The 27,404-nt window shown below is 36.9% G+C and overlaps 2 protein-coding genes across 5 annotated transcripts in view; one reads left to right on the plus strand and one right to left on the minus strand.

Moving 5' to 3' along the window:
- Positions 1 to 747, plus strand: part of LOC135691583 (alpha-actinin) — a 21,540-nt gene extending 20,793 nt beyond the window's left edge. Inside the window, exon 27 of the mRNA XM_065209474.2 lies at positions 335 to 747. Within this exon, the coding sequence (XP_065065546.1) occupies positions 335 to 493 (159 nt within the window). The 3' untranslated portion in view covers positions 494 to 747. The remainder of the gene's footprint in view (positions 1 to 334) is intronic.
- LOC135691552 (uncharacterized) lies at positions 510 to 26,192 on the minus strand. Of its 4 annotated transcripts, XM_065209440.2 has the most exons (3): positions 17,717 to 18,207; positions 11,151 to 11,275; positions 510 to 7,309 (listed from the first exon to the last, which is right to left on the minus strand). In XM_065209440.2, the coding sequence occupies exon 3, from the start codon at positions 7,227 to 7,229 to the stop codon at positions 4,179 to 4,181; it is 3,051 nt and encodes a 1,016-aa protein (XP_065065512.2). In that variant the 5' UTR covers positions 7,230 to 7,309; positions 11,151 to 11,275; positions 17,717 to 18,207; the 3' UTR covers positions 510 to 4,178. The 4 variants fall into 4 exon arrangements, with proteins under 4 accessions (XP_065065512.2, XP_065065529.2, XP_088966579.1 ...); XM_065209457.2 differs by lacking the exons at positions 11,151 to 11,275; positions 17,717 to 18,207 and adding an exon at positions 26,074 to 26,192; XM_089110453.1 differs by lacking the exons at positions 11,151 to 11,275; positions 17,717 to 18,207 and adding an exon at positions 21,950 to 22,552.
- Positions 26,193 to 27,404: the final 1,212 nt, after the last annotated feature.

The raw sequence follows: 27,404 nt of genomic DNA on the forward strand, positions 1-27,404 counted from the left end.
TGGCCACGATGTTAGTTTGACATGTTTAGATGATACATCATTATTTTATCTTCATCTTTTTATGACTAATTCGAAAGTTTCAATTCGAAAAGCAATCTTGTGAAATAGAATAAAAAGACTGTAAAGAATCTCGAGAACACATTCAAATCTCAAATTAGGCCCTGACCTGTAAAGGTTTTAGTACTCGCTTCTAGCAAACCTTTACAAAAAGATGTGCTTGTATTTTGCTTTTAGCGAGTCATTGTGTGAAGCCTGATAGTAGCTGTTATTACAAGTTATCTAATCTGTTTATATGTTATGTTTAAAAGGCCGTACTGATCTCTTTTTGATACAGGCATTCATAACAGCTGATGAACTTCGCCGTGAGCTGCCACCCGACCAGGCAGAGTATTGCATCTCCAAAATGACGCCATATGCAGGTCCCGACGCTGCTCCTGGCGCTTTGGATTACCGCTCCTTCTCAAGCGCGTTATATGGAGAAAGCGACTTGTAACCAACCAAAGAACTACGCATTGAAAATTGAAATGACATGCTTCCAGTATTTTTGTAACAAAAGAAGGAATCTAGAGACTCGCTTTGGTGTAGTTCTGAGCTGAAGATCTCTCGTTACTATTTGTCTAGGACTAACAGCTTGTCTTCAGAATATATGGGAAATTTATTCTAATCATGAATTGTCAAATCAGCTGATTTTTGGGTTTTTTCAATTAGGATTAATGGAATCTTGTGATTTTGGAGAACGAAAATCTATCAAGTGTTCACCTTTGATGAAAAACTTTCATTAACGGATTTAGTCTTGTTGAAATCGTAAATGATAGATTCAACTTCTTGAGTAACATGATTCTGAAGATTCAGATTTCGCCACGCTTTTGTTTGCTGTTTAAGAAATTCAATGCTGGAAAGCCACCACGACATTGCATTGTAAATCACAGCCACATCTTAAGGTCTATCGTTTATCGCCAATTTGGTTAATAAATGCAAAACAGATTTAGGTTGTTTTTTGCATTTTCTCGGTTACTATTTCTCGATTCTTTGCGATTTGTTGATGACATAAACGCATTGATGTCATGTCAAGTTTTGGTTTACCATTGACGCAATCGAAAATACGAATCTGTCGAGCACCGTAATTCTCATTTATCATCGCCCAATACACTTCTTAAATGATAAAATTTAAGTTAATGACTCACTTAATCTCTTAAAAATATCAAATTTGCTCTTTTCTCCGTCAATAACAATCAGTAGCGCTTGTAGTTTTGTTGCCGTAATTTGACCAGGCTAGTATTGAAGATTTTTACTGATTTTTACACAGTGATCCATTGGAAAGTAGACAAAATCTGTTTTGCTTTGTCTTCACTGTTCTGATCTTTGCGTTAGTGTGCCATCACAGCTTAGATTGAAGTATAACCCATTAGTTCCTATTCACTATTTTAGCAAAACAGCCTTTGAACAAAAGATTAGTTGTGCGTAATCTATACCATTTTGTATTCGGATGAATTGGAATCACAACCGACAAACTGATTACAAAACTGATTGATGAAGAACATTTCAGTTCGTTGCGTTATTGTAACTGCGAAAGAGTATTATTTCTTTAGGAAACAGCTTATTTTGAAAGACCCTCAGCCAAAACGAAATTGACGTGGTATGTTATTCGATCTTAGGGTCAACTTGGTGGGCGGCCCGCTTCTTGCTTACAATTTCAAGGACAGTTCTAGAATCTATTTTTTAAATGGCAATGAATGGTTCAGGTGTCAAACAACCACTGTAATCTCATAAATCCTTTCACCAAAGTTTCCCAGAAATATGCATTCGTTATTTTGATGAAAATCGCCCAGGAATTATGTCAGATGTTTTTATATGCGATCTTGACGGTTATGGCTTGAAATCAAGTTGATCTTATCGATATTTGGCCATGTTAGACCAATCGATTTACAGATCCTTTTAAAGAGATATATCAACAACAAATACCCCTATAGAGTCTCCACTACGCTAGTTTTAAAATTTTGTCATTTATAGTTTCGTGAAATATAGTTCATAGCTTTTTGTACTGGGTATCGGAACTTCACAAAGAGGTTATAGCTCTCATACTCTTGTGTATTAGAAGGAATTGTCTAATTTCCATACTGCTCGAGCTAATAGTCATAAATAAGCACGATTAATAGTCATAAATTAGCATGATTAATTTTTTCAAGTTAAGGGTTAGGGTTAGGGTTAGGTTTAGGGTAAACTAATTACGTCATCAGGTCGAGCAGTATGGAAACTAGACATCTCCGTATTAGAATGAGTGGTAGGGTGTGACGCAGAGGAGAATGTCCCGGATGAATAGCATGATAAAAGGCGTCAAAAGTTGCTGCAGCTTTGTTTTTGAAAACCAAGCATAACTAATTAAAAATCAGCTTGTCAGAAAACTTGGAAAAATAGTTTAGAGAAATAGTTTAACATCAGCCTCAGCTGAATTGCAAATGGGCGTTGTCACTCAATCATGTGCCGTTTGGAGATTTGGTATCAAGTTTGTTGTTTGAGCAGTGTGCACAAAGAAGAGGGGCGGATCTCAGTATAGATTTTCCATTCTGTACTATATATGTGTGTATTTTCCCTCCACGACATGTTGTGTTTTTAAATTTGTGTCCTTGCTAGCTCATCAGCAAACTCGGCAGGTAGATCATTTCAAGGCTAATGACCAGTATGTTCTTTTAAACCTGGGCGAGGGACCCCCTGTTACGTATTCAACTTACCTCTGTTACATGGAGAGAACATCTAGCGAAGGGCAACGCCCATTGAACTTTTGCTAAGTAAGCAAGTGATCTTTTGAGCAAAACGTTCTTAGAAAAGAAAGCAATTTATCATGGTTGTGACCATTTATCATGGTTGTGACGGAAGATGTCTTTGTGCTATGTGTTATGAGGATTTTTGTAATCTAGACAAGGTTGTCAGCTCCATGCATATTTTTTATTTCGAAAGCAGGTCGGGATCTGGCAACATAGTGTTGATGTGGACGCCTTCTTCAACATAAATGCCCATATTTCCATAAACATATTTTCTCTTAAATGGAAAAATTGGCTGAGCCTTAAAAGAGAACATTTAGGCATTGGCAACGAGACAATATTTATATTTAAAGTCAAATTTTAGCTCTGTGAACTTTTGTCGTCACAAAAATGACAGTTTTTACTTTAATTTTTCCTAAGGTGAAGTTTGTATCCTGCTTCTGCAAATAACCCAAGACATTTCAAAAGTTGATGTGATCTCTGCGTTCTTTTGGTAAAAGATCCTGCAAAGATTGTCATTTTAAACGGAGCAATGGCTAGGCTGTAAAGTTTCTGGACGAATTCTAGGCCAAAACCTTAGGTCCCCTGTATTGCCTCGCTTTCGTCACACGCTATCACTGAAGAATATCAGAGTAAGGTGGCAAATTGTTTCGAAAACAATGTTTATCAGACACGAGAGCATTAGGGCTTTCCTTACTCTGTTTGTTAGACCTTTATATTATCATCTTCCCCTTGACTAGGTCATTTGGTAGCAAAATGAGCACTCTTGTTGAAATCCAATGAATATCATGAAGCACTTATACACCCTAGTCTTTGCAAAATCCGGTACGTTCCTCGATATCAGTATCTAAGTAAATATAGAAGCAATTCGAACATAACAGTTGATGGCTAAATTGTTTTGAATTCTCGTTACCTGTACGATACATTGTATGAACAGCAAGACAAATTCAATATGGAGAAGCATGTTTACTAAATGTATTGTCATCAACGACTGATAAATAAAAACTAGAGATAAATTCGATAAATGTTACTTCACGAACTGGAATTTACAAGAAAAATTATTCAAAATGTGTCATTTTATAACACAGTTGTGTTACACTTGCAGGCACCGAGAAAACACATAGGATGAGGGAGAGAATGCATTAATGGTAAGGCTTTTCCTTTGTTTTGTACATACCTGTTGCCTTGTATCTGCTATACGAGTAAGCTAATATTTTACAAGTGAAATCAATTGAAATTTGTTTAAGCAAAGTGGGATTATGTGAGTATACACGAATTTCTTTTAGATCTGAAGTGCTTTGTTGCCCAAGGGTTACATCTTGACAATTGCCTTAAGGGTCTGAAAATCTAACAGTTATTGATATGCAGGAGCACACATTCAAATGGTAAGTAAAATGGAATCTTAAAATCGTATTGGAATTACTGAATTATACATCTGTTTACAACACACTTAGTTCTGTATCTCAATTGCTTGAGCCCTTTGTGGTTGGGATCCAACTTTAGGCCAAAATCACACAGTCTTAATACTTCTTTGTATCTTTCTCTTACAAAAGCACCATTAGCAGCGATACAGAACAAACATAGTACGTGTTTCAATATTGACTGTTCATTCAGCAACGCAATGGTGCGCTCTTCGTCTAATTCTATCGCTCTCATGTAATCATTCCATGCTAATTTTTCTTTTCCAATACTGTCATGCAGCTTGGCTCTAGTACAATAATCTTCATACGTAGGCTTGACGTCAATGATTGCTGATATATCGCTCAAAGCTTTTTCAATAAGCCCTTCGTCGATATAAGCCTCGAACCTGCCACGTAGAAGTTCGATGTCTTTCCGTCCGATAACAATTAAAGCAAGACTGTACCATCTTATTGCTGCGGCATGGTCCTTTGCTTCCGACTTGATCTTCGCTTCAGACAAAACGATGCTCCGCAGTGCATTCTTTTCGCTGATACGCAGCATCCCTACGTAGTACTCAAGCTCCTCTGCATCAACATCATCAATTGTCCGCATAACACATAGACAATCTCGCATCTTCGACATCTTTGCTAACAAGAATACTTTTTGTGCCAAGGCTGTTTTACAGTCCTGTTCCGTTCTTAGAACAGCCTCGACTTCGCGTAATGAATCTTCATATTTTCCGTAAGTTAACAAATACTTCGAATAGAGGCATCGATACTGCGTTGTTTTGAAGGTCGTACTTAAAAATTCTGAATAAATTCCTGCAAGTTCAACAGAATTGGGGTCTATTATACCTGTTCGGTCATCTAATACCTTGCTTACATAGTTCTTCAGTGAAGTCGTAAACAATCGCACGCAAGTTATTGGGACTTTCTGCAATACTTTAACTGCTACATCTTTGTTGTCTTTGAGTATAGTTCCCAGTCCTTTTAAGGTCTCTTCTTCGTAGTCAAAGACCGAATAAATCACGGACCTGCTTACTATTGCAGCTGTATTATCAGGTTCGCGATCAAGAACAGATAAAAAGTCATTCAGCGCAAGCTCGTAATCGCCAAGGTTCGCGTAACAGAAACCTCGCACTAGAATTAGGCCGGTAGCTGCTCCGCATAAAGCAATTATCGCAATGTTGAAGCATTCTATAGCATCAGCATACGATTTATTGCTTTGTAAATATCGAAATCCGTGTTGGCGATGCACTCTCGCGATTTCTTGTCGGTCCTCAATTGGGAGCTGCATTAGAAATTCGGCGAATCTTACACTTCCGATTGCTAAGTTTATAATGCGGAAATCTTGCACGGCTGCAACGTACGCTCCTAGCCTCATTCTCAAGTTTGCAAGGTGAATCATGGGAAAGGGATCCTCAGGAACTTTTTGTATGAAGAGTACCAATAGCTCCTGCGCATCTTCATATCTTTTTAGCCGCACTAACACGTCTGCATATATCAAATGAACTGACAAATCCCTTTGGTAAACCTTCGTAAGAAACTCACATTGACGTCTTATCTGGTGAAGTTTGTTTTCAGAATCCTGCTGCGTTTCATCGAAATTAAATCCCTCAAAGTCGTCTTCGCTATCAACTTCTCTGATAAGACCGACGTCCAAGTAAGATCTGATGCACTGAATTATCCGTTCTTTAATCTTCTTTTGATCTGCAAGCTTCAGGCCCCTGAACATTGAAACAGGAACAGAAATTTCGTCTTTACATGCTGCAGTAATATCAGCCATGCCTTGCTCCAAACTACCTGCAAGAATATTTGTAAATCCACGCAAAGAAATATGATCAGGCTTTTGGGTTGTCAGTTTTATTGCCTGATTTATATCATTCAGAGCCGAAAAATACTTTCCTTGATTGAGCTTGCATAAAGCCAAAGCAAACAAAACATCCTCTTTTTGCTTCTCCTCGCCTAAAAGCTCTTTTCCAAGGTCTAAAGCCTCGGTTGTCCTGCCTGTTTGATTTAAGCATTCCATATATATTACACTTGCTTCGATATCCACAATATCAAAATACTTGGCAATTTTGCAATAAATGACTGCCCTTTCAGCTAGTTTCTGGGAGGATTCTTTCCCTTCGTTCCTTTCATCGATACATGCATCTTTCAGCCCTTTCACAATGTGCAACAAAGGTTCATGCAGCTGAAGTGCTGTGGCTGTATCAAGTCTCGGAATACTGTCGTTGTCTCGGTAGAAACTTATAAGGGTCCATAGCGCATGAAACGTTCTACCAGCTCGAATATGAAAGTCAAGGATTGCTCCTAAGTATGTAGACAACTCAATCTTTTTAGCCAGAGTGTCCAATACTTCGTCAAGAAAGATATTCGAAGTTGCTTCGCTTTCAAAAAAAGACGTCTCTACGATTTCCGTCGAATGGAGACCCACGACACTTGTCGCTGAAAGTACATCGTGTTTTCTACTCCCTTTTTTTCCCAGCTGATCCTCTTTTGTGTACCCACTATTATTAATTCCTATATTTACTGCAGTGCTACCATTCTTCAATTCATTCCCTTGCATGATCAATTTCAATAATTCCAAGTCAGCGTTGCTGAGCAGATGTAGCCTCGATCGTACGTGGTCCAAGTCAGATGTTCTCGACAATGTCTTGCATAACGAAATACATTCGACATCCTTACCGATTCTCGCATTTATAACTGCCAATAGAATCATTACTGTTTCACTGTGCTTACATTGCTCTAGATTTTTCAAAATATTAGTCAAGTTCTTCAACGGAGTCTTCTGATTGCGTAGTAAATAAACAGCTCTTGAAATGACAAGTGTGTCATTTTGTTTTCGTGAGAGAAGTTCAAATGTAAATGAGTGCAACTGCTCAAAGTCTATTGGGATGTTGAAGTCAAAAAATGCATCATCACATTCTGCGGCATACAGACACCAACTCAGTAATAAATCACACAAACCATTAATCAAATTTTGCGACAAGTCCCTGTACATGCAAGTCAAAGCTAGTGTTGGTTGCATTTTATACAACGAGCAATACTTTCTTGCCTTTTCTTCCATCTTGTTATTGTCGATCTGTGTGACGTGGAGCTATTCCGTCATCGCTCTAGTATGTCAGCAATTCCACTCCTTCTGTAGATCTAAAATCAAACGAAAAAAGTAAGTTTCGTTTAAGTCAAGTTAAACCAATTGCTTTTTTCCAAATATCAGCGAAAATTCTCAAGAAACTGCGAAAGCAACTGTGTGCAATACAATAACCCAGATAAATCGAGAGTTGAATCGATCTCTGGAATAGGCCCAGTAAACACTGTGGAAATAGTGCCCGTTACTACTGTCAACGTGCGGTCAGGGTAGTGTGTACACAATAACCAACAAATGAACCAAGCCTTGTCTTTTGCGAATACCTTCACCTGACAATTACGTATTCGCTCGAAGTTGTGAAGTCCTTCAAGGGTTTGGGTGGGAAGAGCCTCATATGAATTCATAGTTACAAGTTACAATTTACAAGCAATACCCACTTGCAAGTTTTTTATAAACTATATCTCTTTAAAATTTGAATTTTGTATGATACAATAAAATATAATATGAAATTTGACAAAAAATAATGTGAAAATTTTATCTTTCTGATAACAAATGTCACATTTCTTTAAATAAGCAGGAAGTCAAAGAGCTCAACATTGTTTTCAAATTTATTACTTTTGCCTAATCCATATTAATCTTTCTAGTAAAATTATTGGTTATAGATTGAAACATTGAGGAATTCAAAATGTTAATTTATGATAATTAGAACAATTATTAACTAGAGGGGGCTTTCACAGATTATTCAAGATGATAAGCGTTTCACTTTTCAGATGTACAATTTCGTTAGCATTACAAAAGTCGCTTCATTTTCCTCTTGAGTGGTCACTGGCAACAATAGGCCAGTCAGAGGCGCCATTCTTCCTCTCAAGTCATTTTAGGTTCACACCTAGATATAATTTGGTGCTTTCACCTTTTGGTCATTTTCAAATGCTGTCTCATACTTTGAGGAGGGTCGTATGAAAACGTAATTTCAGTTCTCATCATCATGGTTACTCTCTATCTTGGTTACGTCTTTGAATAAATGCCAGAGTCAGGTGCTTTTAACTCTTGAAATAGCTGCATTATGATAATACTTAAAAAAACATATTAGAAAAAACATACAAGTCTTAAAGGATTGAAACGTCATGGCATTTGTGAGGATGTATGTAGATGCTATTATACGATAAGTAATATTTTGACCAACTCACTACTTGACGATCTTCTAGAAAGGCACTGACGAAGGACCAGACGCTTGTTGGTGTATCCTTCGATTTACACGAAGAGCTTTTATGAAAATTTCACCAACTCACTGACCAAGCTTCCTGGGAATTACGAGGGTGTTACCGTTTCTAATCGGTTAAATCTAAATTATCCCGTTACTGATAACTTAATATATATCGTTAGCACTGCTCTCAAGGTCAGGCCAAATATAGTAAACTGTGACAGAATCGCAGCAATGTGGCTCAAATGCGTAAGCTACTTTTAACTACCGTTTTCTTCTCGGATGTGATGAGAGTTGAAGTCTTATTGCGCATGATCCTTCACTGTCTAGATGATGAAACGAATTGTCACAAATTCCGTACAGGCAACATATAATAACAGTTTTAAGCTGATAGTCTACCATAAACGAAAGAGCAAAGTTTTAAGGCTAAAATGTATCGCAGAAATAGATGAATCTCTCGATTATCCTATCTGTCGGAACTGCTGCAGAGATTGGTTTTTCGGAAATCTTTCTGGAACTATTTGGGTGAATAATTTCCTGTGATCAAATCAAGGCCTTTAACTTTTATTCAAAGGCTAGAACCATGAATTCATATGACGAAATCGGCTTTAAATGTTATTTTAGGGCCTTCCCTTAAGCGTTTTCGGAGGCAAGTCTCTACGTGTCATCATAACACACCCATCTTTAGTCGAGTTTCTTTCCAACAATCAAAAGATGATTTCAAAGTCAAAACTCAAGCACCTTGGACAAATTTTGTTTTTCATTGCCAGTTCTAGGTTGTCCTAGTTTCCTAGTCCTAGTTTGAATAGGTTGACATTGTCAACAGACATTGTCAATAGATATTAGTAATGAAGTTGAAATGGAAAAAACTAGAGAAACCTAAGCAGACAAAAATAAGTCATTGCACTGCTGAAGTACTTTTTTGTTTTATCTGTAGGAATAGCTGAGACCATGATTCTCAAGGTCTCACTGTAGCATAACTATTTTCTACTACCTGACCTTTCCCTTCTCTACATTGACTCCCCTTTCCCTCTTTTACATCGACTGCCCTTTCTGGCCGATCTTCACAAAATACTTTGATCAGCACATAGACAGCCTTAGAAAGTGTCTTGCTATATTCCTAAAAAGAGCAATTTCATTGGGTTGGGTCATGGCTTAAAGCCATGCTAGAATACACGACTAAGCTCTGTTTTTCTGAACTTAGCAACAAACTTATTGTTTCCTTTTGGCTGATTTGTGCATGAACCTCAGTATTCTGTCATTTGATATCATAAATAGCATCTCCCCTAATTGAACATAGGCTTCAGTATGAATAGCTTTGAAGCCTGATTTGCAAACTAATCCCATAGTTTATCAGCGTATTAGTAAAGACCCAGGGAGAGTGATGAACCAAGAGAACACGACTGAAGGCTAGAACGCACCTTATTGGCTAGCCTATTAAGCGTGATGATCAAGGGGGGGGGGAGTAAAATGCCTCGATGGCAAATCTTATGGTACCATAGATGTTTAGGGGATTTTGGCGAGGGTCTTGGTTAAAATGTCAATACAGGGAACATTTAACAAAGTTCGTTTTAACAGTTATACTTTCAAAACATTCGACAAGGCCTAGATCCACATACATACAGTTAAAAACTTTAAAAACAGTGAATGGTCTTTAATGTAATAATTTTTAGAATGTACCTTTGAACTTTACTATCAAATTAGTAGAAACCCGAGCTCCTCAACCACGATAAATGTAAAACTCCGATTTGATGACATATTGAGGTTATATTTTCAGTGATTCAATATTCACTTATCTATTGCATAGCTATTCCAAATTATTCCTAGTCAAGTAACACGAGACTTTCTTTTGTTAAATGGATAAAAATGGCATCCTTTTCGTATCATCTCTAGAGTCTTTGGGCGCAAATATTTACTAATGATACTGATTTGCTAAGAGTTTTGGTCATGATCGTTTCAAGTAAAGAAACTTGCCGAGAACATAGGTGGAGCATGTATGCAATGGCGGATTTATAGGGGGGGGAGGTAACGAGGGGCAGTTTACCCCTCCATCACTGAGTTGAAGCAAGTCTGGCGCCCCTTTTTGGAAATGGTATGGCACAATAATTGTGAAAATTTTCTTTAGAAGGTGAATAGGGAGCCTTCTGTCAGTAGTTAAGGTCGAAATTGTTGTATATAGCGTACTCTCATCACCAATTTCTGAAAATTTTTCAGCGCCCCTTATACCAACTGCCCCTTCTTTAAATTTGTTCTGGATCCGCCCCTGCATGAATGTGGTGTGGTCTAAATATGGCTGAGAAATTCCTCAATTAGTTGGTGGATGATAGAACTAGTTTATTAAGACTGGATCAACTTTTTGCTGCTAGTGTTTTTCTTTCTTGATTTTGAAATAGAGCTTTAAAGACAGTCTTACCATTTCTGTTGCCACCCAATTCCATTCTCCCATCAATTACCATAATGCTTTTACGTTTTTGGCCCAACGGTTTTTTATGCTATCCTTAACAAACAATCCACGAAGTTTCATGCCCTTGTTGCCTGGGTTTTGGAATATGTAGCAAGTCGGACTAATTCCCTATCGTTCAGAACCAAAAACTCTCATTTAAAAGCAAAAATTGTATTATTTGACCAGTTTCCAACAATGTCTATCATTTTCTTTCCTATGCAAATTAAATTTTGCATACGCATTAAGTCTCGTTTACTTTTTTTTAATCTCTCTGATTTTTGGATTTGCAGGAATTTCACTCTTTTCATCTTCTCCAGGACTTGATTGTCAGCAAATGACTTGGAATTGGATGATCGTATTACTTTGCAAGCCGAAATTAACCTAAAAGTTCGAAAGGATTATCAAAAGAAAAAGGGCAGGCAAATATTAAATGAAAATATGATTAACGAAGTTCTTTTCTATTCAGATGATTATGCATGCCTGGATATAATTCACTCCAAGCAAACCCTCTAAGGCCTCCAGGGGTGGTTAAACTCCCAACACGGGGTATGTTGCGATACAATATCAAATCATGAGTTATCCAAGCTCTTTTCAATTCACCCTGTGCTGGAACTCTTAGAGATTGAATACCGATGTATATCACTGTAGCAATCATAAGGTTGTTAGATCTAAGGCAAAGCATGCATACTGCAACACAGAATGCGAGCTTCTACAATTGGTCTTTTTAGATTATAAATGTATGAATGAATGAACCTGGTTTATAAAGAATGTGGTTTTTTTAGCCCAGCAACCAACCAGGCATGCTAGAACATGATAAATAAACTTGGCTTAGGCAAAAATGCAAACACGCGGGATTCCGAGTGATCATTTCTGCACCATAGGCAGAGAAAGATGTCATCCTATAATCTCAAACCAATGGAACCCACGAGATACCTCTGTTTGTACATAACCTTCCCAAAAACATTGCAACAACTGCCTCCGTGTTTCACTAACGTAATTGATCTTTACAAGGCTCAGTGAACTAAGTTCCAAAAGCCGAAGATTCGTAAGGGTTTTTAACTTCTGTTAAGATAAAGAAGTAACATTGGTTTAAGAATAAATTCATTGATAGTTTTAATGATTTTTACCTAAATGCCTGATTCCTGGAAGAATGGCTGTTTCCAAATAATTGCTGGCTTAGAGCAATAAGGAACTAGATAGCTTAACAGTTCGAAAACTTTAATCGATCGAAACATATGATGCTAACATTTCAAGGCAACTAATAAAATTTGCATATGATAGCTCACCCACTCAAATGCGCGAAACCTCGCCTTTAGAAAGATTAAAAGACTCAACCGGGGTTGATTTCACTGTTCTGGAAAATCTTACAGAAACATGGATGAAAATTCTAGAGATTCTTCGTGCCAAATTCTGCTTTGAGGCGAATTCAGTAATTGCTTCGGCAAGAGCATCATTATTCCAGTAAATTCGTTGCCATTGTTTTGTTGATACTTTTTTATTCCCATGTGGAACCGGCCTAATTTTATATTTACCTGCAGATATTGCTTAACCGATGAAAAATAACTTATGTTACTAAAATCTATAGCGGCATCAGTAAATATAATGGCCGTCTTTTAGGTGAATCCCTTCTCATCCCTGCCTTGTGAGTTTGTTTGCGTTGTTAAGGACACCTTCGCTTTCCATCTAAAAATAACACACTGCTCAGGGATATGATACAAGTTTGCTCAAATCGGAAGCAAGCAATTGTGTTTGAATCTCTATTTCGAAATTCTTGCTTCAAGGATTTCATTGTATCTTAAGAAAGCTGCAGACGTGAGAAAAATTATTCTCAGATCTCACTGCTCAGTCTATCAGTTATATGCTTATAAAATGGAATAAGAAAATAATGAATATGAAAATTTTACATCAATAAACAAAAACAACATAACTAAGGAATCCTATCGCAAAGTATTGAGCAGCTTGAACAAAACGACAGAAAAAGATATTGTTTATAAGTCTAGTTGTAAAATTGCAGCATCATTATAGGATTGTAAATGACAACGAAAATTGTCAGTTTTCGCAGCTATAAGGCATTACGATTCCTAGGCATTCATCTCAAAAAAGGTTTTCCTAGGTAGATCAGTGTTCCCAGGTAGCCATTTCAAAAATGAAGTGACTGGTCAGGAACATTTCTGGATTGATCATGCTTTCAATTATACAGTCGTGATTTATCCACCATGATCTGACTGCATCTTTTTTAAGAACGGTTCTCAGAATTAAATTCTGTACCTTCCCTATTCAAGAATTTCACTAAAAGCTAATATTCCTTAACAGTTTGATCTGATTTGTGACTAGAGCATGCAAGATTCCCATTAATAAAATACATGAATTTAAATAGATTAGCAAAAATCCTTTTGGGATGTGTTTAGCAATACAATTGGGTCGAAAATTTCCGTTCAAATTCCTAAAGCTAATAGGTTACTGATGATTTTCGTGAGAAAGAATTCAACGGCGTGGAAACATATGGGGAGGCTTATCACGCTCGCATATTAGATTAGAAAACCGAGCAAGTATAACATTTTGCACAAAAAACCAAGAAGCACTCTTTTTCGCAATTTATGTAATCAATGACTTAAAGTTTGCTAATTTTGAGAAGAATATGATACAATCAAAGAGGTATTTAAGCACAAGAATCATCGCTTGATTTTATATCCACGAGGCAATTTGCGCCAGGGGTTTTGCTTCTTGAAAGTGGAATTAGGCTAGGGGAATTAGGCTTCTTGAAAGTCAAGGAAAGATTTTTGAACACTTTGTAAAAATGCTAGATGTTATGAAATACCAGCTGTTCTTCAGCGTTTTAGGGTAACAAAGTTTGGCAAATGACATTAAAACATTCTTTAAGCAATCTTGCACTCAGTAAGGCATTCAAGTAGACCATTGCATTACCCATAAACCCTAATTTGTGTGTATCCTGCAAATTACTTGACATTTCATATTAAAAAGTACTAGTGTCGTCAAACTTTTGAATGCATCAAAATTTAGTAGTAATTGTCATGTATGACAATTATCGTATTTTTATGAAAAGCGTTTTTCATTGTTATAAGAATCCCTAAATAAACCTCATTTGTTAACAGTTTGAAAGTAAAATATCAAGCAAAGATGTTGTTGTCAAGTTGAATACAGATTTTTTGTCTTATTGCCCCACTTTTGTTCTGCGAGAAATAAATTACGTTTCAAATTACGTATAAGGTCTCACTATCATACTTTGCCCCGGGGCCTCAAGAACCTCTCAAGGGTTCTGTTATTGACAACGAAACAGAATGGCGGAACTTGCCCGTCTATATAAATTTCGTGACACTGTCATTGGCAATGGCATACCAGGAAATGCCAAAGGTACCAGAAATATTCCAAATAGACTTCAGAGAGCTGTATTCTCTAGCCGTGTTCAACATGAATTTGCTTGCTATGCACCATGATATTGCTAAAATATTATTTAACTACGCATAACACTCTGTAATACTGAAAAAGTACATAAAGGAAATAGCGTTGTCTAAGCTTCGAGCTTTTCAAATTTCAGGTACTTCATACTGTCGACAACTTCTATCGCTTTGAGCAAGGTATCTATTTTCTGGAACAAGAATCTTCAAAGGTATGAGCAAACCTCAATATTGGTATTTTAAGGAAAAGCTAATTATCATAAAAGTCGAAATAAAAGTTATAGCTAGCATAAAAGTCTTAATCATCTGTTGACATAACCAAAACAAAGAGGCAAGACAATCCCCTTCAATTGGCTGAACAATTTGCGAATCTTGAATTCTCCACCAATGCAGATACAAATAATTGACAAAGAACAAAAGATTTTCTGGTTTATAACATTATTCGTCGTAATAAACAGTAATCCAATTTGATCCAATGTAATCTTTGTCTACCGTGTATAAGATTATCGCAATTCAAATTACCTTACGCAATCAAAGAAAGTTAGATTGCAGCAAACTACAAATCTATACTGTAAAACTGGAAAGTAAAACAGAAACTGATACCTTGATAACCTCTACTAGAAATCAAAGAAATTCAAAGCCCGCGAAGGTCCCTTGTCTAGACTTGCTTTTGTCTAACTTGAAACGCCTACATGTACCACGAACCAAGGCCGTGAGACAGAGTTTATTTTAAATAACTTCTATCACTGCATATATTCAAAAATTTTGAGAATTTGGGTGTCGCCTTTTGAAAATTTCCATGACCACACCCATCAAAGTAACTGGATTATGAAAAAACTCGATAGCACCTAGATACTGAGCAAATTTCAAAGAGAATTCACAGATTATGATCATTTTTCCTGTTATGTTCTCGTTTTTAATATTTTAATGATCTTTCATTGTCTACTGTTAGTTGCTGTAATTTTGCTTTTTCAATGCCAAATCAATTTATTTTTGTTTTATCACTGCACAAAATTTGAGTTTATCACTGCACAATAACGATTTATTACTGCACAAATTTGTTATCACTGTACGTTAAAATGAACCCTGCCGTGAGAGCAATGCCCAGTAAATTCCAGTCAAAATCCAACTTTCAGCCAATAGAAAATGTACGTGAGCATGGAGCAGAGAGAGAAATCAAAATATTTACCACGGTATTTAGTTTAAAGTACCTATGAGAAGGCTTTTGGAACGTACGTCAGAACTGGTTGAGATTTGCATGGGACCTAACTTAGTTTAGAAAGTGATCCGAAAATAAAGAGTTTCTCTGGTACCCTACATTTGATATCCCTTCGCACTCCACGCTACCTGCACATCCATTATTTTTAGCTTTTCCCAGCTCTGACATATTTGAGTAAGGACACTGTGTGATTTTTGAAAGCAGTTTTTATAAACCCAAATGTATTTGTGCTTTTTCAAAAAAGTCACTATATGGGAAACAATAGATGAAAAGTTTCAGTCACACCAATGAAGTGTGGCTTCTAACACAGATGACGATTACTGGACAGAATGTCAAACGAAATCATTAGTAATTAAAAAAATTATACATCATAGCTTATAACATTTTCTTTGCGAAACTTATCTGTAGAAAAATTTTCTCTTTTTGACACAAACTTTTCTACAAATAGTCACATTTAAACGGCACCTCTATTGATTATTCACCAAAATGAAGTGCCATAGCTTGGCCTTATGGACAACGAAGATGAAGGGTTATCAATAGTAAAACTTACCGACATAGACACAAATGAAGAAAAATGTAGTTGCTATTTTACCTACCGATAGATGATTTGACCGATAAATAAAGGATTGTGGACCGATCGAAGAGTTACCGACCAACTACTGAATTATTTGGGCTGGGGCTTCCTGCCATAATGCAATTATCTTTCTTTCGATTATTCTGACCTTTATCAACCCTTGTTTATCCCTCCTAACGATTTATCAAAGTCCCTTTTTTTATACTTATTCAAAATGTAGTCTCTTTCAGAAGGGGTGGGTTATCGACTAAATGTCAACTTGGCTAGGACAGTGGTACAGCCTTTGGTTTTTAATCGCAGCATTAGATTATCTGCGTAGACACAAGTGGTAAAGGACAAATCTGCAGGAACTAATCAGTCTGTTAAAAAAAGAAATGTGATAAACTCATGTTCTTCACAGCTCATAGTTTAATTATGAATTTTTTACTTTAGCTACGTCACAAGAATGTTTGTTCTGTCACATTTCTCATGAAATTCCAATTCTATCGCGTTTTTGTGCGACTCGAAGACCATCCGTTGGGGACCCGAACCCAGACCCTTCCGCAATTGCCCCAACGGTCAAGCCACTCTTTTTGAAATGATGGTCTTGTCCAATGACTGTCATTTCCGATGGGACCTTCTAGAAGGCTTTCCCAACGGATTCCCAAGTAATACTATTTTGCGAAGAGGATTCTGTCCTTGTCTATCGTTGAACTGCAAAGAGTAAAAACGACAAAATTCTTGCAGCCCCATCTCAATATTCTATGACAAGAACATCGCTCTCCCAATCTTTACAAACGACATAGAAGACCTTGGCGTTTGGGCCGATCACCAAGATGATTCAACAATTATGAGCAAGATCCAATACACGATATTATAAAGGATGAAGGCTTGCCTGCCTAGTAATCGTCAGCTGACATTTGGTAGTTGAAGACCATGTGACAACATTTGCCTTCCAAAGCACAGTAAAGAAATAATGATTCTTTGAACTAGTACAATTCAAACCATGTCGACGATGATGTCAACTTTTAGCGATATTTGAACGCTTAAGGTGTATAATTTATCAGCGATTTCGTTCTTTTTGCCGAAATTACAACGTACCTCTTCTTTTCGATACTGTACCTACTACTATTCGTAAATAAATGGTATCAACTTTTTATATAAAGCAACGTTTCGATGCAGCCCTTTACTTATGATATAGAACAACTAAACATTCATCCCTATACTATCTTCATTGTTTCTAAAAACTAAAAACTAGAAGGCCAAGAACAAGTAGGACTATTTGTCGGTGTCTTTTCTGACCTTAGTGAAGCCTTTGTCATTCTCGTGCAGACAACATGCCCTTTTCTATTACCATCACATAGAAGTCTTCCTTTCGACACTTCAACGTAGCGAAACATTCTCTCCAGACCAAACAATGTTTGACACTATGCAGTCCTACAAAATACAGTAATCATTCGCCCCATTCACTTTCCCCAACGCGTCTCAGGAGTTCTTGCAGTTTTTGCAGTCACTCACTTTAGAAAGAAATCCTGCACTCTGCGAATTGGGCAAGAATTCTCGTTAAAACTTGAGCCTATTAAACCAACGATTAGTCTTCGCAGCATATATGGTTATAAAACAAAAACACTTACTTTTCGGATCAAAGGTGGCTGTTTATCAGTTTGCTTGAATTCCATGTAGCTGCGGATCCATGTTTAGATGTTCCTGAAGAGGAGAATAACAAACAGGCAAACGGAGAGCCTCCTGTCTGTCTTTTTGCCTATACGTAGTCGCTCAGCTATGTAAAAAATCCAAACAGTTTTAGTTTGAAGCCATTATTAATGGAGGTGATGAAACTGTGTAAGCCGGAGGAAACCACATCTCATCCCGGGCATGAAGCAGGGGCTTTAATGAGCGAACCGACCTATCACGTGCTAGTTTGCTCTTTGTTGTTGTTGCTCCAATGTCTTTGTGATTCCATCTCTGTTTGCTTTGAACTAAGGGTTCTTAGAACTTTTTGAGAGGCTTTCACTCTCCAATTCATTGTTCTCTGAGTACGTCTTTTTATCATGTTGGACCATAATGTAACTTTAACTGCGGCTGCATGTCTGCACATATTCATTATCGTTGCCATCAGTCAATGCAATGCCACTAAGTCAACATAAAAATGCTTTGCAGTAGCTGAATTGCCGAAACGGAAGTGATTTTCAGCGAGGCTATGAATAAATTTACAAGGAAATTTAGTGAACCAAACTCTTAAGCCTACCTAAAATGTGTCTGTAATTCCTCTGAGCCTTGAAACCTTCGAAGCAACTAAGAGCATTTCTTTGATATCTACTCATAAATGAGTTTAGATTCATTAGAAAAACTGGGCAAATCTTAAAATAGATTTGAAGAGATTGATGGGAGAAAAGGCTTATTGCAATGTATGCTCCTTGCAAAAGAAACCTTTAAAAGTCTCCGCAGTCTTTGCCATCAATTTCCACCAGCACCAGAATTTCTTAAGGTATAAAGAAACTATCCAGTGAAAAAAAATCAAATTTCAGGACAATGAGAAAACGTTACTTCTTTACAACTTCTCCTCCAGTTACTATTATAATCTTGATCGATAATTTCTATAAATTCTATTACTTCAAGGTCATTCAGATTTGGGTGGTCTACTTTCTTCTTATCGACGAGTGAGCTATTTTATACTATAGCTTTGGTGAACTTGCTTTCAACCGATGGTAATATAATTTCAAAGATTACAGCGTAACGCCCTTGGATAACGACTGCACTGAATATCCCAAATCCAAAATTAAGCCATGATGTGAATTCTCCACACTGCCCTATCAGTGCTGAGAGCATCGATTTATTGACATCACAGATCTGGGTAACCAACTGAAGGGATGGGTGAATGAAGAATCTATTATTCCCTTTCTGATCTTCATTTTGAATCCTTCTTAAGTTCCTTTCAACTACATTACACATTTGTTTAGAAAAATCAGTTTATGGTTATTAATCTGCTGGTCAATCATGTCTTAGCATCTGATTAAATTATATCTGCAAATATCAAAATGATCTTTACGAAATACAGTTATATGAAAAGATTATCGAAAACAAAAAGGTGAGAAAAAGGCATCCCAGTTATTGATCGACATTCGTCAATCAGAAATGCTGACAAAATGTTTGGTTCTCAAAGTTTCTAAAGTAGCTTATCCTCTCCAAGAAACTAGGCTGTCTGGTTTTTCCCAAATTCTTATTAATGACGCACAATTGAAACCAACTGATTGAACGATAGCAGCCCTAGAATAATACCGTACAAGTAACCTTTCTTCATAAATATTTAGCAGATTTGAAAATAATGGTCTAATCATATCCTTGAATGCAAATATTTTTTCTGACCAAATGAGCACTATGTTCTTATTCCTTGATTCCGCAACCTATATTCCAGGGCCTAAAATAAGCGTGGATCTGACACACTTTGTGGAGTTGTAAATTAAAATTGTGGTACTGTAATTGTAGAATGTATGGATTTGTAAATAATGCATGTTCTTAAAAGTGCAGCATAAAATACCAATCGAAACGCCTAAGAAAGAAATGGGAACATTTTTTCAATTCGAAGTGAATGCCTAATCCCAGCCTTATGTATTGCACTCATTTTTTATAAGAAAATTGTGATAAGAAATAAGCAATGGACAATAAAAAAGATTTGAGAAACTTCAGAACTCGAAGCTTCAGTACATGCGGAGAAAAATCAATTGCGCTTTATGATATTGTTGTGTGCTATTTTGAAGTAAGATGGACTCTGTATACAGCTTCGATTTCAAGACATCATCTCAATTTACTGCTTTTATGATTTGCTTCAAAAAAGACATTGAGCCTAAAGACCAAGACCGAGATTATGATCTCCTGCCCGTAATGTATTTTGGGGTTTAAGTAATATCTTTCAGTAGCTTTCAGAAAAAGCTATAAAGCAATTCAACTAATGTGTTTTAAATTGGAGAAGCATTGGAAAGATTCTTCCCAAGGCTACAGCAGCTGAACGATGATACGCCTGTCGGTGGTAGCTTCAGGATTTTGCCAGTTGTTTTGAATGGTTGGCAGCGACATATTTTGTGGTTGGCAGCCAAATGCAGCCAGCTAAACGCAGTTTTCAAAAAAGCTAAATTTTTGCTAATTATTGGGAGTGATATCGTAATCAAAATTTGCTTGTAGGTTACAAAAGTTTTCACTTGCTTTTATCAGAAACTGTCTGTTATCTTTTACTTTGTTTCATCATTCATCATTTGCAATTTTGAAATTATTTTAAAAAGTTTTGAATATTATCTGTGCAAAAATTTTTGTTTCTTTTGCATTTTCGTTGTTTTTTGAAACATGCGGCCAGAATTCAGCCAAATTTTGCTTCTTCAGTCAAATCAATTTGTGGCGGCCAAGGGATTTGAGAAACTGCCAAAATGGAGAAATTTGGCCATCAAACCATGAATCTAAATTGCCTTTTTGTTTATGAAGAATGTGTACACTGGGTTGTCAAAAAGGCCAAATTGCAACTCTGGCCACTTTTGATATTCTGAGCATGCATTAGCCTCTTTCTCGAGCAGGGTTGCCTTGATTTGAAATCTAGCATAATTTTTGCAAATCTAGCACAATCTTATGACAAATTTGGCGTAATTCGAAAATTGAGATCTGTTGCCTTGTTTCTGCATTACAAACAAGATGGAGGTAAAGGTCATGCTTTCAAGCTGGGTGAAAAGAGAATAAGAAGAAACAAGCACAATTGTACATCAGTGAGAGAAGAGTTTATTTCCCATCTGTAACGAGGTTTTCGTTTATAGTATCAAAACTTTTTGAAGAACAGATTTGATGGCAAAGAATTTGATGATCTGGATGAAGTTAAGAACTTTTCATAAGTAAAAGAAACTTGAGAAAGCTTTACCCAGCTTTTGTCACTGACAAAATATTTCATTCAATCATGCATTAAATTTTGAGAAATAAACGACTTAGATCGCAGAGATCTGAGACTTGTTCCCAGAGGAATTCTACCAGACGAGACAATGGCTCGGATTCTCGCAGCAAACCCTAATCCTGTCGAAGCAGAGAGGCTGATTCCCACCTACAACAAGATAGAGGCAGGTGGGGGAAAGCAGCATGGCTCCACAAAAACTTAACAAATAGATAAATATTGCAATGAATATGCTTGATCTCACAAGTTTCGAATTCCGAGAAAAGCTGCAAAGATATGGCTCCCAAAAACAAAAAAATACCAAAGTCTGGCAAGCAACGCTGATTTAAGGGAGTTTTTGAAGGTGAAAGGAAATAAAAAGTAACTTTGACAGAGATCCGAACAAACCATGTAAAAGAGTTTCCTTTCGATAAATTTTCGCTCACATATTAAGACATCATTAACCCAATCCACATATTGTAAAGAATCAGCTTTTGCTACTTATACTCCATTCATTTAAAGAATTTGCCCAATTAGGACATGCTATTTGCACTATGATGGCAGTCTCTTTATTTGCCACCCCCATAATGCCAATCCCAGCAAAGTACCACGCCCAATTTTTATAGAAAGTGTGGATCTGTAAAAATTTCCAATTTTAGGCCCTGCTATATTCGCAGACTTGTATTTCGTACTGAAATTTCTAGATGCATAAAAAACATAAATCCAATAACAGGAGCCTGAATAAAGCAACTTAAAACACACTTGTGAGATCAAACCTCGTTTATTTCATAGTAACCCTCTCACTTTGAATCATTTCAGCTTGACAAAATTTAACAGAACATATATCGATGCAATGCAAAAAACGTTCTAATTTTGGCATACTATATTGTTGAATATTTTACAACTATTATTCACATCTAACAATACATTTTGTTTATTTTTCAGGATGATTAGATAAACAAACCTGCTCCCAACAAAATCCTTGGCTCTTCCATTGTAGAGTAGCAACAACAGACAAAATTAACTCAATCTGTTAACCATCGTTCGGTTGAGAATTTCTGACCACGTCACAGTTTTAGAAACTTGTGGTAACGGATATGATATTACAAGCAATGGAATTTTTTCCTCAGATTAACCACTTACTCCCCAATGTTCATCCACTCATTCCTTACTTCCTCAACTAACAATTTCTTGAAGGATATTTTTTCTCTCAGCTGAATATATCATTTAGTAATTACACGCTGTTTCTCGCAATGATGTCCAATTCTGCTCTATTGATTGCTTTTTCCAGTATCTTTTCCACTTTTCTTGATAAAATTCAATATAGCTCTTCCAGTAGTCAGCCACAAAGATACGAGGGACCGGGGTAAAAATAAAACAGGCCACAACAGTCTACTGTTTGTCAGAATACAGCATTATAACAACAAGGAATGTCTTTGACTTTTTATTATGCAGTTGCATTTTCAAATCTTAGAGTCATATCACGAAGTGCTTTGCTAAATAAGATTCGATCCTGTTGAAAGCAGAGGATGAAATGTTATCTTGTCCCCCTGTCGTGCACTTTTTGTAACATTGGTACTTTTCCTATTTACATTTCTTGCAACAGCAGTTTTTAGTTTACCAAATTGAAGCAAAATAACTGAAAATTAACAAAAGCAATCTTCTTTGAAACTTCAGAAATATTCAGACATAAACTGCAAGGATTGAAATAGAATTGCACAAAATGGTAAGTTGTTGGTTTATGAGCCTGTAAGGTTGGTTCAACATGAGATTTTTTGGTGCTTCCTTTGTGAAAGTGTCCCCTTCTCAACAAATGAATTTACGAAAACCGGTCTTTTTCAGACAAAAATGTTTTTTAAAAACTTGCTTGTGAGAAAATAAAGGCCATTTCCATGCGATTTAGATTGTTTCAACTCCAGATTGAATTCTAAAATGTCCTGGGAAAAACATTGACGCTGTCCCATCAAAACGCTCGGCCTAAAAACCCGGTAAAGTCCCTCTATTAGGAGCCTTGGTAAATAATGCAACCGTTCTGCTCATTTCATAACCACTACTTTTTGGTTAATTCCTGTCTGTAAGCTTTGGTAAAACACCTAATAAAATGTACTAAAAATTTTTGCTTCGCGTGTTTGGCACGAGAAATGCAATGCTATGCGGTATCCACCGCTGACAGGCCTTTTCAACTGTGACTATCAAAAAGCCACAACGAGTGCTGCTTGTTCTTAGCACACTTATTCAAGGCCACTTCATCATTTAAGCCTGGAACATTTGATACACTCAAGGTATCAGAATCAATATCCTTCGCGCGTTTGACCTTACGAAAGAAGATGCGTTTTCAGCGGGTATTCTGCTCATCTTGCAAGGTCCGTCGAGAAAAATACCACAACACAACTATCCTAAGTTTTTGCCCTTTTGCTTGTTTCAATAAGTCTATAGGACTAGATTGCAAGCGAATGAGATACTCTGCCTGGAAGTCTTCCTCAGCTTATTTTCTTCAAGTTATGTACTAACATTCCCCAAAACTGCACAAAACGGCCTTTCTACAGGGACGAGAATAAAACGAACTTGAATAATGGAAACTTTGTTAGATTAAAAGTGCGTTTTTTGTGGTGCTTACCGTTTGAAAAACTCGAAAATTTCATAAACGGTGTCTGGTTTATATTGTTGAGTCTCAACGTAAGTTAGGGGTCTGGAGCCAAGGACCGCGGAGCATATTACGGATTGAAGGGGTTATAATGATTTGGGGGACTGAACATGCTAAAAATTAAGCGTAGGGCAACTTTTGTATGGTTTTTAGTACATTGTGGAAATTATTTGAGGCGGGCGCTATAACCCCCTCAGCCTTCCCGCTTCCGTGGTCCCTGTCTGGAGCTGGAAAACAGGCATGGCTAATTTTTCGGATAGATTTGTTCTTGATAACATTAGAGAAATTTTTAACGAATAACAAAAGAACGAAAGAAAGTTTGAGCAAAGATTAATGAGTCCATCAAAGCTGGCAAGACTCGTCCATAATTACCAATACCTGGAATGGATCTATATACTGTTTGGATTTATATTGTCAGCCGGCTCGGAACTGCAATTGTTTCTCAAAAGTACAGCAAACATCAACAAGGCTATGACATAAGGAATCCATGTAGATGATGCTCCTGCCAGGCGCTTTCCATTAAATTTTCTTCACGTTCTATTGAAACACCGGAGACTCAAGGGTGGCCTTATTTGATTAAACGCGTTCTTGCTTTATCTTGCAAAATAATGATATATCTTAATGTTTCTTGTCAAAATTATAGGAAAGACCGATAAAAAGTCGACACCTGACTATGCACCGAGGTAATTCACGTGATAATGTTTTCTTTGAAAAACAGTATGTCAATCACCATGACTTTCTGTAAATGACGCTGAACATAACTACAGGCAGACACATACGCAAACACTGAAAATTGTTGTGATAAGTTTCATCAAAGTGCAACTGCCGGGGCAAAATTCTTTTGCCACGCCCATTTTGATCCGGAAAGACCAATTTGTTGAATCCGGAAAGACCAATCCGGAAAGACCAAATTGAAAGACCAAAGACGGTAACGTCTTTTTATCTAATTTGTGCTTCACTTTCCGAATTTGGAAAGGAATGACTTCCAAACATGCTTTTGGAATGGAATGACTTCCCACTTAAAATGCGGAAAAGAGGTTAAAATTTGTTAAAAATGAATACTTCAAGCGCCTTAAATCGACGAAGAAAAGTCGAAATTGAAGGTTGTATATTTTTGCTCGGAATGAAGCAGTTGTATATGTAGCTAACCTAACACCACATTGTGTTTATTGAGTCACAAAAATATCGACTTTGAAAGCAAGATGTATGTCAGTTATATAAAAATAATTTAAAGATAACGAAAGCCTGTTAGATATGAGACTGCAAGAAGTCATATTGTAGAGATCGAAGGATTGCAGTTTGGATTCCTGTTATGTAGGCATACAGTGGTTGCTATCTTTATTCTACAGCTGCTACAAAAAAGCACGTTGAATCCAAAATTTGTCTTGTGCTTTTATGAACCTAATGAGGGCATATATAAAGGATGATGAATTGATGATTAAAAAAGGATGAGTATTGAAGAAACCAGAAGCTCAGCACGTGCAGCTAGCATAGGTGACAAAATAATAATGGCAAGGTAAGGGTATCTGAAAATAAAGTAAAAAGAAGGGGGTACACAGTGCCGTCAGAAGGAAATTCATATTGAGGGGCTGTCCATTGTACGCCTTCTCATTCAGTACATTGTCATTAAGGAAATATACTATAGTTTGACAATCATCCCTCAGCCCCCCCCTCCCCACGCTTCCGAAGGCCCTGGTACAGTAACATGCTTAGGGCTAATTAAGTTGGAGAGTTAAATCGAATTTGGTGGTTACCCAAGAAAACAATCTTCGACTCGCACTTTTTTGAGTGGAAAATGTTTGGAAAAAAATTGATGAAATAAAATTGAAGGGAATATTTCCACAGCAATATCCCCTTGATAGCCACCCAAGTGAACAAGATGGTAAAAAAAGACGAAGAATTAAGGCCCGAGAAGTCAGTTGGCTAACGATAAGAATTATAATGATTTTATCATTAACACTTCTTAGACCCCCACATTTTTCGCAATGCTCCGAGGTGCCTTTACATGTTTTGTGTGCAGTAAAAAGCTACCGCAGTTCCTCGAATCATCAAGCTCAAAGCACTTGAACAAGTTATTAATAGTCCCCCCCACCCTAGTAGTTTTCCCCCCTAGTACTCTCTCAAGTAATATTTTATCATTAACGCCTCCCTTTATGAAATGCCACGCCTGAAATAAATGAAGCATCGAATTACTTGATAAACACTAGGGTGGCAGTACAACACGACGATACTCAGTGTACTTTACAGTATATTTACTACGTTCGAGATTTTTTACCTTGATAACAATGACTGAATTTTCATCCATTCCTGAAAGAGCTTTTGCTCTTAACTGCAGTGATTACGATTGGCGAGTCTGGTTTATGTAGAGCATAAATCGATAAACAGTAGGAGTCTATAAGCTATAACTGAGCACATGTTATACTTGAACAAAACAGTCTACTCACCAACTAAAGTGTAGGTATGCTTCTAATAATATAATCCATTGGAACGATGTCGTACGAGATTTTAAGTCGCTCAATGATTTCAGTAATGTTGTAAACGTTTCCGTGACGTGCGCCAGTAAAGCCAGTTACGTTGTGATGTGATGACAAACATTTCCATGAACATGACTTTTTCGTCATAAGGCAATTAATACACATTCCATGGGGGGCTGGAAAATAACAACTTCTCTGTATCAATATAAATCATTGGAAAATCTTGGAAAAAGCTCTTCAGACAAACTTTTAGACACGTACCTTGTAGCATGCCCGTCCAATTTAAAGTTAGAGCATATGAAATTTAGTAGCAGAAAACCAACATTGAACTTGAGGGAGAACGTTAGAAAATTTCAACAACGTCTGTCCATGAATGTAGGAAATGTTCATCAGATTTTCCTTCATCAAAATGCCAAAACCTAAAGGTTTTCTTATTCAATTATCAAGATGGTCTATTACAGGCCATTTTGATACAGCTACCGTTTTTCATTCTTCACAAGCAATACAATATATCTTTTCTTTAATAGAATTAGAGTATCAGAGCATTTTCTTTTCACGCATAACTTGCTTATTCTTTTCAAGCATAAAAACTTCGCTGAACTGGGACCCCGGATAAGTAGGACGCCCACTAAGTAGTTCACTTTTTCGTGGTCCCTTGAAGCAAAAATTTCACTTAAGTGGGACATTCTATGGAATGACTTCATATTCTTTATCGAGACGAAAGAAATTGCATTGTAAGCAAGGGCCGAAATACCGGTGGGCCAGGAGGGCCTTTGCCCCCAGTATCTCGGTCCTTTAAGTTGCATAAATAAACAAATTTTATTTTGAAAAATATTGCTGTTGTTACACTGATTTATCAGGGCTGCCCCCCTCCCAAACAAAAAGTTGTATCTCGGTCTGAACAAATGTAAACATTCGTTGAGGTCTTTTCACGTGTGGTCATGGCGTCTTAGCTGGGCCAAAAAAGGAAGCGTGCTTCGACCCCGTTAACGGAAAAGTATAACATGCTTAAACAAATTGACCAAGGCAGAAGTCTTTCATCTGTTGCTCGTAAACATGGAATACTAAAACAGACAGTTTCAAATTTGATGAAAAATAAACAACAAATCTATGAAGCTGTTGATTCGAAATTGTCAACAAAAAAGAAGCATCGATTTAGAGCATCCACGTACACGAACACCTTGATGAGGCTTGTTACAAATAGCTAGAAAAGCCATGTCGTTATCGTGGTCAAAAGAAGAATTGGATGGATGCAACACTTTAATTGAAGAATGGGTCAGGGAGCTTGAAGAATAATCGGA

The sequence above is a fragment of the Rhopilema esculentum genome, chromosome 10, assembly GCF_057945365.1.
Source record: "Rhopilema esculentum isolate cy_ngs chromosome 10, ASM5794536v1, whole genome shotgun sequence".
NCBI classification, from domain to species: domain Eukaryota; kingdom Metazoa; phylum Cnidaria; class Scyphozoa; order Rhizostomeae; family Rhizostomatidae; genus Rhopilema; species Rhopilema esculentum.